This window comes from Borostomias antarcticus (genome assembly GCF_949987555.1).
Source record: "Borostomias antarcticus genome assembly, contig: scaffold_79, whole genome shotgun sequence".
NCBI classification, from domain to species: Eukaryota; Metazoa; Chordata; class Actinopteri; order Stomiiformes; family Stomiidae; genus Borostomias; species Borostomias antarcticus.
In genome coordinates, this window is record NW_028175942.1 from 248,046 (window position 1) to 265,959 (window position 17,914).

General features: G+C 44.4%; 2 protein-coding genes across 7 annotated transcripts in view; one reads left to right on the top strand and one right to left on the bottom strand.

Moving 5' to 3' along the window:
• Positions 1-3,452: 3,452 nt before the first annotated feature.
• LOC311329023 (transcription termination factor 1-like) lies at positions 3,453-5,877 on the bottom strand (the record flags this gene model as incomplete). Its single annotated transcript, XM_084462913.1, has 7 exons — positions 3,453-3,727; positions 4,179-4,264; positions 4,486-4,551; positions 4,860-4,955; positions 5,094-5,301; positions 5,518-5,615; positions 5,744-5,877. 7 exons carry the CDS (start codon positions 5,875-5,877, stop codon positions 3,456-3,458), a joined length of 960 nt encoding a protein of 319 aa, XP_084319039.1. The 3' UTR covers positions 3,453-3,455.
• The window catches only part of LOC311329021 (transcription termination factor 1-like), a 30,229-nt gene continuing 18,132 nt past the window's right edge, over positions 5,818-17,914 (top strand). For 3 of the 6 annotated variants that reach the window (XM_084462907.1, XM_084462910.1, XM_084462908.1), the window contains exons 1-7: positions 5,818-6,080; positions 12,987-13,105; positions 13,272-13,457; positions 14,947-15,025; positions 15,123-15,247; positions 15,423-15,630; positions 15,744-15,839. In XM_084462907.1, coding sequence (XP_084319033.1) covers positions 12,997-13,105; positions 13,272-13,457; positions 14,947-15,025; positions 15,123-15,247; positions 15,423-15,630; positions 15,744-15,839 — 803 coding nt within the window. In that variant the 5' untranslated portion in view covers positions 5,818-6,080; positions 12,987-12,996. Of the gene's footprint in view, positions 6,081-12,986; positions 13,106-13,271; positions 13,458-13,837; positions 13,909-14,946; positions 15,026-15,122; positions 15,248-15,422; positions 15,631-15,743; positions 15,840-17,914 lie in introns of those variants that run through there. The other 3 variants (XM_084462909.1, XM_084462911.1, XM_084462912.1) reach the window with 3 other exon arrangements.

The following is a 17,914-nucleotide window of genomic DNA, read 5'->3' on the forward strand; positions in this document are numbered from 1 at the left end:
TATAAACATGGCAATCGTGTCACTCAGTGACAACTTTTATTTCCTCATGGTTCCACAAAAAGTCATGGTTGCTGGAATTTGTCATACAATCCGTTCTAATTTTAGCTCATCACTTTATTGCTTGTGTGAACGCCGGGGAGAAGCCACAACAGCGCCCAAATGATATTTGCAAAGTGTCTGGGACATCAGATAGATAACTTTATTGACTTACTTGATTGGTAGAATCAAACCAAAAGTCCACAGTTTGACATACTATTGTAATAAATGTGGGTATAGGGTAGCAGGAAGTACTGCTTTAAGGTTAATGTCAGAGCCCTTGAATGACCACGGGACAGGAGGTAGTACAAAATAACAATCTATTAATAACTACAATTCATAAAACAATAGCTCGGGTTCATCGCTCGAGAAATGACAAGAGTTTAGGCGGGCCCACCGCGGACCATGACAGGCGATCCCAAGTTCCCACAGCAACTTGTGATCACACTACAACCTGGCCACACCAACCAACTGGACCACACCCCAACAGGGCACACAGAACCTTCAGAAGTCACTTCAAACCAATTGGGTCACACGACACACACACACGTGATTTAAAGGGAATCTAGAAGTCCCGCCTGTGGTCGATGCCGCGCCCTCGCCTGTTTCTTTCATTCCCTAATTATAAAAACGATATAAACCTATGCTAAGAATACAACACAAAATCACAATAGTCTAAATGAAGTCTTTTTAGAATGCACTCAACTCGCCCGCTTGGCGAGACCCTCCCCCGGGGTCTGCGCTTGGGACGCCGTCCAGCTCCCCGGGGAAACGGCTTCGCTGGACAGCGTAATAGAAGGTACGATGATGCCTCGTTTGTAGTGTCAGTAGTCAGTGAGCAACATGCGGCTATAGCACTGCTCTAATCCCGTCCCTAGCTAACTACAGGAGGCAGCAAACCTCCCCTCCTTGCGCAGGAACAGCTACCCCCTCTGTACCTGTCTTCGTCGCCGGTAGTCCTAATAACTACGAACGACAACCACCCTTCCCATAGGAGTGCCCAGCCGCGTAGTGAGGTGCTCTCCCGATGTGGCGTCTGCCTTGCTTATCTAGCCTCTCCCATCAATCAGTCCCAGCTGAGTTCATTCAGTAAATTGGGTCAAGCTCTGCTGTGTGTGCGTCACTAATTGTCAAGTCCACAGCTCATTCACATCACACTATTCTGACGCCTGTCCACTATTCTAACATCTGTCCATGTCAGCACATCATCAGATGTCCCTGCATCTTGTTTGTGTTTTGCCATTTGATAAACAAAACAGCCCGTAGGGTGAGTGGATTGTTGTTGGACCAGTTTGCCCTCATATGTGCTCACAATCCTCACAGCCCTGGTGACTGACTCCAATAATAAAGGAAGTTTGCATATTAAAGGTGAAATTAGATTATAGAAACTGATACTCAGTATCACCTGAGGATTAGTAGTCTGACATGAAGCACAGTGCAGAGAGATTTTATAAGGGAACAAAGCAAATAGGAAGTTCAGATCACACAGGCACTGGTGCAAGTTAGGATGGAATAGGAATAGGTTGATCAGATATCCCAACAGCACATACGCCCAGAAATGGCACCATGAGATGTGGTATTATGGTCACTCTCCTGGCAGATGAGTCAACCTTCCCAGAATTCTCAGTTATTAGGCTAATAATTTGTCAAACAGTTTCCAATAAAGCTTTCGGATGGTTGTATGAAACAAACCACTTGGCGCGCATCAGGTTATTTGCCCTAAACTTAGGAAGAATGGCTATTTAGATATCAGTTTTGATAAACTATTTTGACATCCTTACATAATCAAGACCTTGATAAACAACTTTCATACTGACAAAACAATTTATCACTGTAATTTAATGTTTTTACTGCATTTGTGGTGGCACAAATAATTACTCTTTATAACATAACTATGTGTTTGTAGGTCTACTTAAAAGATGCATATGATACTGACCAAACTATATGGCATATAAATGTAGCTTTGATTGTCCTTCAAATCAAAATATCAATCACTTTGGATTAAGTGTGTGTTACAGTAAATTCATGACATTTAGAGAAATATCAGACCACGCCAAAATCAGTTTCTCTGGATTAATGACAGTCCTGGATTAACCTGGTTAAGCACTTAATGTCTAGCCTAATCTCCATTTGTATTAAGTTAGAACTGCTCTCTGCTTTCTGTCCATGCCAGCAATAGCCCAACCCAAAGCCCAATGTGCACTGGTCACATACAAACAATGATTTATGTATCAGAAATATAATCTCCCAACGGTTAGAACCCCCACTGTTTTCGTCAGACCGTTGGCTTGGTGAATTTCCAGCATAGGTTTTGTGAATGGCCAGTCGTGTTTAAGTGGCCCATGGGCCCGCCCCGTGCTTCAGATCTGCTCCAAAATGTAATGGGTTCTAAGGTGGCCCATGCTACACCCTTCCACCAAGTTTCATGAAAATCGGTGTGGTAGTTTTTGCGTAATCCTGCTAATGGACGGACAAACAAACACGCCACCGAAAACATTACCTCCCACCCTGCGCTGGGGGGAGGTAATGAACATTTTTCAAAAACAGACAAATAAAACAAACCCATGATCTTCTGAGTGGGGGAATGTAGATTTTTTTTTTTTTGTTGTTGTGTGTGTGTGTGTGCACACGCATGTGTTAGTGTGTATCATTAAAGAAAAGAATGCTGACAGCATATGTTGTACAGTTGGTGAGTGTTGATTTTAAATGAACATTCCACAGCAACGGTGCATGAGATATCTATGAATAACCTTTGCAAGCAAAACAAAGTGTCTAAAAGTAAGGTGTCTAAAAGTAACACCTGTAGGCTATGTCTACTATGCACTGATAAGTGCAGGGAGGAATTATCCCAGGACGACCTAGAGAGAGATATAACATGACTGACGCACTAACTAGTTACAGGGGAAGTTTGTATAGAAATTGTCCCATCCCTTTGTATAGAAATCCCATCTCTTTCCATTGTCAACTGTGTGTAGCCCTCATTCACATAGTCAGATTTGTTGAACAATACCACCGCACCACCTTTATCAGCCTCCCTTCTTATAACAGAATTATCAAAAAGTGCTTGTTTCTCATCCTTAGCAATATTGTGGAGTGGATACTCTTTCATCTGGGAAGAGTCTAATCTGTTCAAAGTAGAGAAGTGGGCACAACTCAAAAAACGTAATTAACGTAGAAAAAAGAGACTCTTTCTCTCTCCCATGCCTTTATTATGATTTTTATTGAATAAATACCCTATTGGGTTTTTGCTGCGAGTGCTGGTACATTTTCTTTTTTCCTAAGAGTCTAATCTGCCCACATCTTCTCTGAATACATCTTAACAGTCAGTTCGCTCAGACAAACCATCTTTTCAGTCAGAGCACCCAGTGCGCACTGAGCCATCCCAGAGCACAGTGCTCTGAATTTTCTAACGGGGACGCTCAGAGTGCTCTGAATTTCCGAATAACCAGAGAGCACTCTGGGTGCGCTCCGAGCACATTTACGCACGCACCCATTGGGTCTGGTTCTTTTCCCGTTGTCATGGAGACCTTATTGACATTGTCCACCTCAGATTCCTCAGAGAAGATGTCAGAGAGCAGGAAGTACTCCTTGGGGTCGGCCCTCTGTTCCAGGCTCTCTTCCCTCAGAGGAGTCTTGGTCAGGTGCTTCCTGAACTCAGGAAGTACATTCTTATACAAGAAGTCAATAGTATCTGGAAGACACAGAAAGAAGAAGTGGAATAAGGAAAGAAACACTCTTCTACTGAACACCGAGGCATCACCACATGGCCATAGGTACACACCGCAGTTCCAGAACTGAGGTAAAAGTGGGAGACAACACATTTTAATGAATGGAGTTTCTGTACTTTTGGCCACCTCTGACATGAACTGTGTTTTGTTTTTTTTGGTGATTGAATAAACTTTTCCGCATGTTTGTTGTGTCCCTGCTGACATATTTAACGGTTATTGCCATCAACCAACTGCATAATATTCAAAAGTCAAAATGTAAAGAAAATATTGCTGGCCGGCAAGCTAAAGCTGACAATACCAGAGTTGCAACTGCTGTGTGTATCCATGGTGTGCTTCAGTAGACACAAACTGACGTGGTAATAAACAAACTAACTTGTTTGATGATGAGCTACCGTGGGACATATGTGAACTTACCACCGTAGGTCATTTGTTTCCACAGTGGCACCTTGCACTTCTTCAGACGGTAAAACTGCAACTGGACGTAAAATGGAGTCACATTCCTGCACAACATAGAGACACAGGTTAAAGTACCCAGCTAGCTTAGTACACAGCTGGGTCAATCCACAGCTACAGTAGCTTAGTATGCAGATAGGTGAATCCACACCTACAGTAGCTTAGTACACACTACAGTAGACCAGCACATTGCACTCTCACTCAGTGAACTTGAGTCTTGACAGGTGATAACATTGAACTACTTGTCTAAACTGAGGTAATCTCTTACCCCATGCTTTCAGCGACTTTGTCCCAATCGATGTCTGCTGCATCTTCAACCTGCATGGCGTACATCCTGAAACGTTTCAATATGAAACAGCTGGAGTTGGTGACCAGCCAATCAGACCTCCAGGCTGCAGGATTGACCACAATCCAGAGGTGTGTGTGTGTTTGTGTCTGTGTAACAGAGTTAATTAAACTCACTCCTCAGTATAATTTTTTCCCACCCACAACTTTGAATTGCTAGCCTTTCTGTGGTGTAGCAGGATAAAGTGGTCTTTATGGGAGATGTTCACTTGTGTTTTCAAATCAGAGGGCCCAGCATGGAGCAAGTGAGGATGAAAGCAGTACTAGTAGTGTTAGATGTAGAAGTGAGACACTCACCTTTCAATGAGGTTGATCTTGGCCTGGGTGCCCTTGAAGCCTCTGCTGAACACCGCCTGACGCCCCGGTGCCATTTTCTCATTGATTAACCACATCCTGAAGAGGCCATAGGACATGATGAACAGGCTGTATCTCAAACATAGAAATCATCTGTGTAAAACATTTCAACCCCCCTCCCCCTACCAACACACACGCAACTACGCAAACACACACACACACACACACATTCCTTACCACTTCTGCCTGCACTGTATCTGAGAGCGTGTTTGGACCTTGTGGCTGATGTCCATCCAGGGGATGTCCTTGAAGAGCTTCTCCTTCCTGATGACCTCTCCGTTCATCTGGTTTTCTCCCGCTGGCTCAGTTAGACCTCGCAGGTAGTCCCTCATCACATCCATCAGACGACTGGTCTCCTCCACACTCCACAGACCTGTGTTTGAGGCTGAGACACACACACACACACACACACACACACACACACACACACACACACACAAAGCAAAACAAATACCTTTGAATGAATGTGGACTCAGCAGCTAATGTCTAATCCTCTATTTACCATGTGCACCCCATAGATAAAACACTGCTCTTATTAACCTACTGTACCAACTTCCATTGTTCCTTCATTATGTCTATTCCATCTTAATGGCGTACCCACCAATCAGAGAGAAGTGTTTCTCCAGGGAAATCTTCTTCCAGTTGTTAGCGTGCCGTCTTTGTAATTCCTTCAACTGGTGGAGCTCTTCCTCTGTAAACCTTTTAGGAGGAAAGCAAACATTGGTAAAAATGTCAAACACTCATGGCCAAGAGTGTGTGTGTGTGTGTGTGTGTGTGTGTGTGTGTGTGTGTGTGTGTGTGTGTGGTAGAGAGGAGCTCAGATTCACCTTCCCTTGTAGTTATTCTTATCAAACATCCTCCTGCCTCGTACGTACACTGCATGCCAGGAGCGGGGGATTCCTTCAGCTGCAACAGGACCGGACAGAAGGAGGGGAGGAGAACTTTCAGCGTTGGGATGCATTGCAGAATTGTGGCGCGTTGTTCACCTCATGGTGGCTAAAGCAACAGGGATCGTACAGTATGTGAATGTAACACATTATGACAAACAAAATGGAAGCCGAGTATTCATGCAGTCCTGAGAATGAGATCTGATGGACAAAAAAACAAACATGTAAAGCTAAAATTCATCATTAAGAATGGAAGGAACAACTCTTCATTCTAATGGTGAGTAGCTGGTGAGAATCCCTACCTATTCTGTCAAGGAACTTGTGCTGTGAACGTAAGCGTTTGATGTGGGTATACTGGTCTTTGAAGCGTTTAGGGTGGAAAAGGTGGGTGGGGCTCTCTACACCCGTTAACGCCAGAAAGTCAGACACGTTCCTGGTCAACCTCTTGTTCTCCTCATCCCTGAACCGACCACTGCGGAGAGGGATACCTGACGAGACAGGAAACAGTTTAGTTTCAGACACATCTTACAGGCTCTAAAGCTTCAATGACACCAGTGTACAGTCTACAAAGTCCTTGCTGAGAAGCCAGGTCATTATATATGACCACCACTGATTTGTGGGAGAGACAAACCAATTTTATGAGGAAACTGACCTTGGCTTTTGAAAGACTTGAACCTCTCCAGGTCATACTTAATGAGCTTGCGGATCTGGTTCCGAGATTTGGACCTGATGTTTGGAACAAACTCCTTCAACTCTTCCATATACTCTTCCCTACGGCAGGGCAGAGGGGACAAACCACATGTGTCTAAGATACCGTTATAAGTAATAGAAACACAGTTACTGAGAGGCTTGTAGCTGGACAATAAGATGTTCAATTTCAAACTAAGTAGGATTGTTACCGCCGTTCATCAGCACAATTAACAACACACACACACACACACACCTAATCTACTCACACTGTAAAGTCTCTCCGACTTCCATTCACTTCCTCCTTGACTCTGATGCATTTTGCCTCATGCTGTGTCCCTGTCTCTCTGGTGCTCATCTGGGACTCCTCCTCATCTGTCTGTCTTTCACTCATCCTCTCATCAGTAACCCCTTTTGCTCCATCATGAGTCTTCTTTTTGCACTCAGTCACTACCTCCATCACCACATCCTCCCTATTCTGCATTTTTTCCTTCCGTCTCTCCTTCTCTGTCTCTCCTAACACTGACACTGTAGAATCAGGGAGCTGCTCTGTTCTCTTCTTCTTCTGTCTCTCCTTCTCTGTCTCTCCTAACACTGACACTGTAGAATCAGGGAGCTGCTCTGTTCTCTGCTTCTTCTGTCTCTCCATCTCCACCTCTCTTAACACCAGTGTTGCTGCTGGAGCTGAAGAATCAGGAAGCTGCTCTGTTCTCCATTTCTTCCTCTCCTTCTGTCTCTCCCTCTCTCCTAACACTGGTGTTGCTGCTGTCTCTGGAGGATGAGGATGCTGTTCTGCTCTCTTCTTTTTGGCTTCCTGTCTCCCTCCCTCTGCTGTGCTAGCATCTAGGACGCTGGTCTCAGTGTCATGTTCCACTGTCACATAGTTCTCACCCAGACTGGTCTCTGTGAGGTGTTCCGTTGGTAGAAACATCACTTTGGATCTGCTGTCCTTGTGTTTCTTCTTCTTCTTCTTGGTCTCTGGTTCTCTCAGCTCTGACACCTCTGCTGTGGATTCTTGGTTCTCACTTTCCTGCTGGTGCTTCTTCTTCTTTTTCTTCTTCCTCACTTTCTCCAGCTCTGTTACATTAAGCATTTCCAATACCTGTTCAGGAATGTCCTCCTCCTCCTGCTCAGGTACCTTCTTGTTATGTCTCCTTTTCTGTCTCTCCTTCTCTGTCTCTCCCAACACTGACACTGGAGAATCAGAAAGCTGCTCTGTTCTCTTCTTCTTCTGTCTCCTCTCTTAACACCAGTGTTGCTGCTGGAGTTGAAGAATCAATAAGCTGCTCTGTTCTCCTTTTCTTCTTCTTCTTCTTCTGTCCTTCCGTATCCATCTCTCCTAACATTGGAGAATCAGGAAGTTGCTCTGTTCTCTTTTTTGACATCTTCTGTCCCCCCTTCTCTGTCTCTGCTATACTTTGCACTGGAGAATCAGGAAGCTGCTCTGTTCTCCTCTTCTTCTTCTTCTTCTTCCTCTCTTTCTGTCTCTCCATCTCTCCTAACACTGGTGTTGCTGCTGGCTCTGGAGGATGAGGATGCTGTTCTGCTCTCTTCTTTTTGGCTTCCTGTCTCCCTCCCTCTGCTGTGCTAGCATCTAGGACGCTGGTCTCAGTGTCATGTTCCACTGTTACAGAGTTCTCTCCCAGGCTGGTCTCTGTGAGGTGTTCCGTTGGTAGAACCATCACTGTTTGGTTTTCTGTGGGATTCCAGTAGTATTGAAGTCTTCTTTCAATGTTTATGTTCTTGGTCTGGATTTCTGGGACGTCATGTGAGGTTGAATGTCTGAGTGTACCTGCATGAGTGTACCCCTTTAACTGGGGCGTCAGGTGACACTCCAGATTTGGCCAAGTAGGCTAACGTTTAGCTCCAGTTGTATTCAGTACCCACCCGACACACACCCGACTGGTAAGGCAATCTGTTTCTGTTGTATGTGTGCTTTGTCAGCTCTGTATGTCTGCTTGCTTACTGTTGTCTTGTTAACTTCACTTTGCATGTAGCTTCGCTTTGCATGTAGCCTATAACGTTGCTGTACTTGTCTGAATCTGAGAGTTATAGCCTACACAAGACAGAGTAACTTTGCGTTAGTCTTGCAATGTTAGTATAAACGTGATCGGCGAAGTGACATGCATTTAGGCTACATTTGGTAGCCATAAACATGTATAAATGTGTCTCCATGTTTACAAACTAGCGCGGCCGTCATGTTTAGTTGGATAGTTAAATGCCAGAGCCGGCTTTTTCTCACTTCCGTATTTTGGTCTGTGAGATTGGTCTGCACTTGCGCAGCCCGCTAGGCCTTCTGGGAGATGTAGTTTTTATATATGCCGGTTCATATTGTGTCCCATTTATCAGAGGTGAGTAGTTTATTTATATTTAGAACATGGTGCTTAGATGCTGTTTACATTGAGATGATAAACCTATTATGAATCATGATATTTGCATTGAAATTATATATTTATATTGTTAACACAGTTTATTATGATACATGTAATTTGACATAGACCTATATATAATTGAGACATGAAATCATATTTAAATTGAAACTGTTGATCATGTATATGAAATGAATATGTGTATTTCATTTGTCTTTATTGATTATTATTAATTAATGCATGTTTGCAGGTTTTTTACCTATGCTTTTCTTGAAACCAATAAACCAAACAAAAAGAGAAAAGTGGAGTAATCCTTTGTGTGCCTGGGTGGAGCCCTATTTCGGAGGGAGAAAACCAGAAGCCGAAACAATCACTTTGGATCTGCTGTCCTTGTGTTTCTTCTTCTTCTTGGTCTCTGGTTCTCTCAGCTCTGACACCTCTGCTGTGGGTTCTTGGTTCTCACTTTCCTGCTGGTGCTTCTTCTTCTTTTTCTTCTTCTTCACTTTCTCCAGCTCTGTTACATTAAGCATTTCCAATACCTGTTCAGGAAGTTCCTCCTCCTGCTCAGGTATCTTCTTGTTCTGTCTCCTTTTCTGTCTCTCCTTCTCCGTCTCTTCTAACACTGACACTGGAGAATCAGGAAGCTGCTCTGTTCTCTTCTTCTTCTGTCTCTCCATCTCCACCTCTCTTAACACCAGTGTTGCTGCTGGAGCTGAAGAATCAAGAAGCTGCTCTGTTCTCCTTTTCTTCTTCTTCTGTCCTTCCGTATCCATCTCTCCTAACATTGGAGAATCAGGAAGTTGCTCTGTTCTCTTTTTTGACATCTTCTGTCCCCCCTTTTCTGTCTCTGCTATACTTTGCACTGGAGAATCAGGAAGCTGCTCTGTCTTCTTCTCTCCCTCCATCCTCACCTCTCCTAACACTGGAGAATCAGGAAGCTGCTCTGTTCTCCTCCTCTTCTTCTTCCTCTCCTTCTGTCTCTCCCTCTCTCCTAACACTGGTGTTGCTGCTGTCTCTGGAGGATGCGGATGCTGTTCTGCTCTCTTCTTTTTGGCTTCCTGTCTCCCTCCCTCTGCTGTGCTAGCATCTAGGATGCTGGTCTCAGTGTCATGTTCCACTGTCACAGAGTTATCTCCCAGACTGGTCTCTGTGAGGTGTTCCGTTGGTAGAACCATCACTGTGGATCTGCTGTCCTTGTGTTTCTTCTTCTTGGTCTCTGGTTCTCTCAGCTCTGACACCTCTGCTGTGGGTTCTTGGTTCTCACTTTCCAGAGGGTGCTTCTTCTTCTTCTTCACTTTCTCCAGCTCTGTTACATTAAGCATTTCCAATACCTGGTCAGGATGTTCCTCCTCCTCCTGCTCAGGTATCTTCTTGTTATGTCTCCTTTTCTTTGTCTTCTGCCCACTAGTCTGTTCTTTTTCCCCTTGAAAGGCATCAGTGACCAAGGGGGCTGGTTCATCTCCAAACGTCACACTGGACATGGCAGTCATGGTAGCAGAACTGAACTTATCTTGCTACGAAAGCACATTCTTCTTGACTTTCTTCCCAGTTGCGTTTGTGTGATCGTTACCTGCGGATGAAAAGAGGTCAGGGCTATCTGCAAATGACAGAGGTGATGTTCGAGATATACCTATCAGCAGCAGGAAGTAGCCTAACGGTCTTCGATTTCTTCGGTTACTTTCCTACCAGATAACCTGTGGTATTCTCTACCATGGTCAAACCACATGGCTTACTCTTCAATTTATCTGCGAAATAGAATTAGAGTACCCTACCTCATTACTGAACTTAACGTAGGATATCTCTATTGAGGGACAGGAGTCACGTTTCCGTTGATAATATTTGGACTAAAGGCTTAAATTCTGTGAAGGGCTTTTTAAAACCACCACCGCTGTAGCTGTTTCCTATAGGCTATTGGAAATACCGCGACAAAATCGTGGTAAAAAAAATAAATTCAAAGTTTGCCCTTTGAAACCCTTGCCCTTTGAAGTTTTTCCGCGATTCCGTTTTCCGTGTGATTGGCCCTACACTGAAGGCAGAATGTAAGCATGTAATCCAAATAATGTTACACATGAAGCTTCAGAAATAGTTAATGTTTATTCTGAGACAGATCACTTCCCCGTCTCAGCGGAGTCTGAGCAGGATGGAGTTTCTTCCAGCTAGAGTTCACGCGCAAGCCTGCAGGTGCACAATTACTAATTAGGGCGAGCCTGCTCAGCCAGCCACACTACAGTAACGTATTAACTTATTAACTCTGGTTCATAGTTTCGTGATAAGTGAGACTGAGATTTTCGTGCTTAGGCCGGCTCTACACTAGACGACTTTCACAGTTCTAACATCGCTGAACCTCTCATATTAAACGAGCGTCATAGACGCGCGCCCCTTGCAACGAAGATGTCTCCGATAGCACAAACTGGCCGGCGACAGATAAATCGGGGCTCAAATCGTCTAGTGTGTGTGTGCGCGGCCTAGCGTTTACTGGTTTTGTGCTATCTCTGTAGTTTCATGTTATTACGTTAGCTTTTTTGAGACACATACAGTAGCCTAGGCCTACAGGCATATTCTAATTTTCCCATGTAGAAGCACTTTGCACCTCCAACCCAGTCATGTTGTCATGTTTTGCAGGTGAACAGAGGAGCGGGCTTAGGCTATGTAGTTTGACCATGGTAGGGAATATCACAGGTTATCTGGTAGGAACACAACCGAAGAAGTCAAAGGACAGGCAAGGACAGACAACTGGGAAGAAAGTCAAGAAGAATGTGCTTTCAGAGCAAGATAAGTCCAGTTCTGCCAACATCCAGAGTGCCATGTCCAGTGTGACGTTTGGAGATGATCCAGCCCCCTTGGTCACTGATGTCTTTCAAGGGGAAAAAGAACAGACCAGTGGGCAGAAGACAAAGAAAAGGAGACATAACAAGAAGATACCTGAGCAGGAGGAGGAGGACATTCCTGACCAGGTATTGGAAATGCTTAATGTAACAGAGCTGGTGAAAGTGAAGAAGAAAAAGAAGAAGAAGCACCAGCAGGAAAGTGAGAACCAAGAACCTACAGCAGAGGTGTCAGAGCTGAGAGAACCAGAGACCAAGAAGAAGAAGAAGAAACACAAGGACAGCAGATCCACTGTGATGGTTCTACCAACGGAACACCTCACAGAGACCAGCCTGGGTGAGAACTCTGTGACAGTGGATCAAGACACTGAGACCAGCATCCTAGATGCTAGCACAGCAGAGGGAGGGAGACAGGAAGCCAAAAAGAAGAGAGCAGAACAGCATCCTCATCCTCCAGAGCCAGCAGCAACACCAGTGTTAGGAGAGAGGGAGAGACAGAAGGAGAGGAAGAAGAAGAAGAGGAGAACAGAGCAGCTCCCTGATTCTCTTGTACCAGTATTAGGAGAGATGGGGGGACAGAAGAGAACAGAACAGCTTCCTGTTTCTTCAGTGCAAATGGTAGCAGAGACAGAAAAGGAGGGACAGAAGAAGATGCCAAAAAAGAGGAGAAGAGAACACCTTCCTGATTCTCCAGTGTTAGAAGTGGAGATGGAGAGACCGAAGAAGAGGCAGAAGAGAACAGAGCAGCTCCCGGAATCTTCTGTACTAGTGTTAGGTGAGGTGGAGAAGATGGAACAGAAGAGAACAGAGCAGCCTGATTCTCTATTGCCAGTGATAGGAGAGACAGAGAAGGAGTGACAGAAGAAGAAGAAAAGAAAGAATGGAGAGAATGTGGTGATGGAGGTAGAAGAGAAAAATAACAAACATGATGGAGCGACACAGGCTGCTGATGAGAGGATGAGTGAAAGACAGACAGATGAGGAGGAGTCCCAGATGAGCACCAGAGAGACAGGGACACAGCATGAGGCAAAATGCATCAGAGTCAAGAAGGAAGTGAATGGAAGTCAGAGAGACTTCACAGTGTGAGTAGATTAGGTGTGTGTGTGCGTGTGTGTGTGTGTGTGTGTGTCTGTCTGTCCTTCCTTTGTTGTTAATTATGCTGATGAACGGCAGTAACAATCCTACTGAGAGTTTGAAATGGAATCTTATTGACCAGCCAAACCCTCAGTAACTGTTTCTGTTACTTATGATATGACTGCTATTTATTTAGACATGTGGTTTGTCCCCTCTGCCCTGCCGTAGGGAAGACTATATGGAAGAGTTGAAGGAGTTTGTTCCAAACATCAGGTCCAAATCTCGGAAGCAGATCCACAAGCTCATTAAGTATGACCTGGACAGGTTCAAGGCTTTCAAAAGCCAAGGTTGGTTTCCTCATAGAGTTGGCTTGTCTCTTCCACAAGTCAGTGTTGGTCACATAAAATGGCCTGCTGACTTCCTCAGCCTGGACTTTAATGTAGACTGGTGTCATTGAAGCTTTAGAGTCTGCAAGTTCTGTGTCTGAAACTAAACTGTTTCTTGTCCTGTCAGGTATCCCTCTCCGCAGTGGTCGGTTCAGGGATGAGGAGAACCAGAGGTTGATCAGGAACGTGTCTGACTTTCTGGCGTTAACGGGCATAGAGAGCGCCAACCACCTTTTCCATGCTCAACGCTTCAAAGACAAGTATATCAGCATCAGACGGCTACGATCACAGATGAAGTTCCATGAGAGAATAGGTAGGGATTCTAGCCAGCTAATCACTGTAATGTTAATGGTAATGGCCTCCACTTATATATAGCGCTTTTATCCAAAGTGCTTTACCAGTGGCCTCTCATCCACCCATTCACACACACATTCACACACCAATGGCGGCAGCTGCCTTGCAAGGTGCTGGTCTGCTCAATGGGAGAAACTTGGGGTTCAGGGTCTTGTCCAAGGACACTTACATGGGAACAGGAGGAGCTGGGATTCAAACCACCGCACCTACGATCATTGGACGACCCTCTGCTACCTCCTGAGCCACAGCCGCCACCATTAGAGACAGTTGTTCCTTCCTTTTAGCTTCACATGTTTTTTTCTTTGTCCATCAGATCTCATTCTCAGGACTGCATGAATACTCGGCTTCCATTTTGTTTGTCATGATGTGTCACATTCACATGCGATCCCTGTTGCTTTAGCCACCATGAGGTAAACAATGTACCACAGTCCCCCCCTCCTGTGATTTTATTTTATTTTATTTGAGTTTATTAGGATATGTATATATATTATGTATATAGGATATGTATATATTAGGATTATGATAAGAAAGGGCGTAACTGCCCACAATAAAAACATAGACAACATATATCACCGAGGATTAAAACACAATAAAGCCAGAAGGCTTATTTCCATTGTGGTCCCCACATCTAAAAACAGAAGAAACAAGACATAAAATACAGGGTATCAAGAGAACACGTCAGCAGTGTACGTCAGCGTACAGAATCAATCTCAGTATATCCATTTAAATATACACTACTATACAAAATACAATATACACTATAATATTTAAATATGATATAATATACACTATTTTATCCTAATAACTTTTACTATGAAGCTATGAATAACTATGAAGCTATTTATTACCTTACTCATTGTTCTGGAGCCAGCATGTAAAGGAGAATGCTCATTTTTGACAACCTGGACCTTATTTACGGCATATTATAAGACGTTTGACTCACCGAGACAACTTTGGTGTAATTCGGAGGCCTGTAGAAGAAATGCGTAGAGAATGTGAGCCGCGAGTGTAGCCTATAGACGGAGAATAGCCAGTTTGCGCGCTGTGCGCATGCGTGCTGGAGCAAGTGGGGAAGCTATTTCGTTTCTAAAGACGTTTCTAAAGATCATATTACAGAAGCATGTGGAAAACCACAACAAGCCCTCGCTCTATGTAAGCACAACTAGCGATTCATAAAGACAGATTGATGAAAACAACCGTTTCGCGGCAGAAAATAGATTTTTTTAGAAGCTGCATTCTCAGTGCCCCATCCGCCGCCATTACATGGATATACTGGCTCGCGCTGGATTTTACATTTCTTCTACAGGCCTCCGAATTACACTAAAGTTATCTTGGTGAGTCAAACGTCTTATAATATGCCGTAAGGTCCAGGTTGTCAAAAACGAGCATTCTCCTTTAAGGCCTCTTTTAAAAACATTGAATGAATTGCGTGTCCTGTACCATTGCAGCTGAAGGAATCCCCCGTCCCTGGAGACAGGTGTACCTACGAGGCAGGAAGATGTTTGATGAGAACAACTACAAGGGAAGGTGAATCTGAGCTCCTCTCTACCACACACACACACACACACACACACACACACACACACACACTCTTGGCCATGAATGTTTGCTTTCCTCCTAAAAGGTTTACAGAGGAGGAGCTCTGCCAATTGAAGAAATTACAAAGACGGCACGGTAACAACTGGCAGAATATTTCTAAGGTCATGAACCGAAGCGACCTATCCCTGGAGAAACGCTTCTCTCAGATTGGTGGGTACGCCATTGAGATGGAATAGTCATGTAATGAAGGAATTAAGTTAGAGCAGTAAGTTGATAGTGGTGTTTTGTGTATGGGGTACACATGGTAAACAGTAAGTAACCAGGATTAGATATTAGCTGCTGATGTACACATTACTTCGAAGGTATTTGTGTGTGTGTGTCTCAGCCTCAAACACAGGTCTGTGGAGTGTGGAGGAGACCAGTCGTCTGATGGATGTGATGAGGGACTACCTGCGAGATCTGACTGAGCCGGCGGGAGAAAACCAGATGAACAGAGAGGTCATCAGGAAGGAGAAGCTCTACAAGGACATCCCCTGGATGGACATCAGCCACAAGGTCCAAACACGCTCCTGGACACAGTGCAAGAACAAGTGGTAAGGAGTGTGTGTGTGTGCATGCATGCATTGGGAGGGGGGCAATTGTAATGTTTTACACAGATGTGTTCTATGATGTACAGCCTGCTCATCATGTCCTATGGCCTCTTCAGGATGTGTTTGCTCAAGGAGAAGATGGCACCGGGGCGTCAGGCGGTGTTCAGCAGAGGCTTCAAGAGCACCCAGGCCAAGATCGACCTCATTGAAAGGTAAGTGTCTCACTGCTACTGCTGCTATCTAACAGGTGTCACTGCATCACTTGTCAGTACTGCTTTCATCCTCACTTGCTCCATGCTGGGTCCTCTGAATTGAAAACACAAGTGAACACCTCCCATAAAGACCACTTTATTGTGCTACGCCACAGAAAGGCTAGCAACTCAAAGGTGTGGGTGGGCAAAATTTATACTGAGTTACTTAAAGGGGAACGCCGCTGTCATAGCAAGTTTAGCTCAAATGTCGCTTTGTCCTTAATGAAACCGATCCGTACACACTAGCGTTTAACTGATCCATGCAGTAGTAAGCTAGCTCCTTTTTCCTATGTGCGCGCACCCCCTTTATAATGGAGGTCTATGGGCCTCTGCTAAAAACTATGATAAACATGCATTTTCAAGGAAGGAAGCAGAGGGTGTGGTCTTACCGGTGTCATTATGCTGTCATGTGAAATATATCTCATTCTCAAACCGAATATTGAAACAAAAGCTCCATTTGAGCCAGAACTATTTCGCAGAACGCACTACACCATACCTTTCGCACTGTAAACTTCCGCCGCACGTTGTAGAGAGCGCGAGCATGCGTGTGCACGGTAAAGCTAGATGATTGTTTACATCCTCCTAGCCATGCCTAACACGTCAACACATGGGGATGGCGATTCATTTCACAAGACAACATTCTACTGAGACCGGTAAGGGGCTTCCTGGCGCTTCCTGCCTTGAAAATGCATGTTTATCATAGTTTTTAGCAGAGGCCCATAGACCTCCATTATAAAGGGGGTGCGCACAGAGGAAAAAAGAGCTATCTTACTACTGCACAGATCGGTTAAATGTTGGTGTGTACGGATCGGTTTCATTGAGGACAAAGCGACATTTGAGCTAAACTTGCTATGACAGCGGCGTTCCCCTTTAACTAACTCCTGTCACACACACACACACACACACACACACACACACACACACACACACACCTCTTGTCAATCCTGCAGCCTGGGGATCTGATGGTCTGGTCACCAACCTCAGCTACTAAATTAACTCCAGCTGTTTCATATTGAAACGTTTCAGGATGTACGCCATGCAGGTTGAAGATGCAGCAGACATCGATTGGGACAAAGTCGCTGAAAGCATGGGGTAAACGATTACCTCAGCTTAGACAAGTAGTTCAAAGTTATCACCTGTCAAGACTGAAGTTCACTGAGTGAGAGTGCAATGTGCTGGTCTACTGTAGTGTGTACTTAGCTGTAGTTGTGGCTTCACCTATCTGCATACTAAGCTACTGTAGCTGTGGATTGACCCAGCTGTGTACTAAACTAGCTGGGTACTTTAACCTGTATCTCTGTGTTGTGCAGGAATGTGACTCCATTTTACATCCAGGTGCAGTTTAACCGTCTGAAGGTGTGCAAGGTGCCACTGTGGAAACAAAGTACCTTCTGTGGTAAGTTCACATACGTCCCACGGTAGCTCATCAAAAAACAAGTTAGTTTGTGTTTATTACCACGTCAGTTTGTGTCAACTGAAGCACACCATGGATACAGTATGTGATGATGCCCCAGTGTTCAGTAGAGGAGTGCTTTCTAATTCCACTTCCTGTTTCTGTGTCTTCCAGATATTATTGACTTCTTGTATAAGGATGTACTTCCTGTGTTCAAGGCATCCCTGACCAAGGTTCCTCTGAGGGAAGAGAGCCTGGAACAGAGGGCCGACCCCAACAAGTACTTCCTTGGTCTTTAAAGTGGTTACATTCCTAGGTGCTCATTGGATTCTTCAGGTGCATTCTTTGTTGTGTTTGTTGAATGTCGCTGCAGAGGTTAAGTGTCTCGAAAACAAGGTGTGAAAATGCAGCTCTTCAAATTTAATCCAAGGCACACCAGTTTTAAGGCATTTTAACTTCACAAACCTAGTGTGCCTTGGATTCAATTTGAAATTAGTTTTTGAGATACTTTGTGCAGCGACCTTCAACAAACACAAAAGAGAATATTTTTTTTTTTCCTTTGATTATTTAGTTTGAATGTGAGGATGACCTACTTTGACCTACAAAATACAAAAATAAGAAACTATTAACTAATTATAAGATT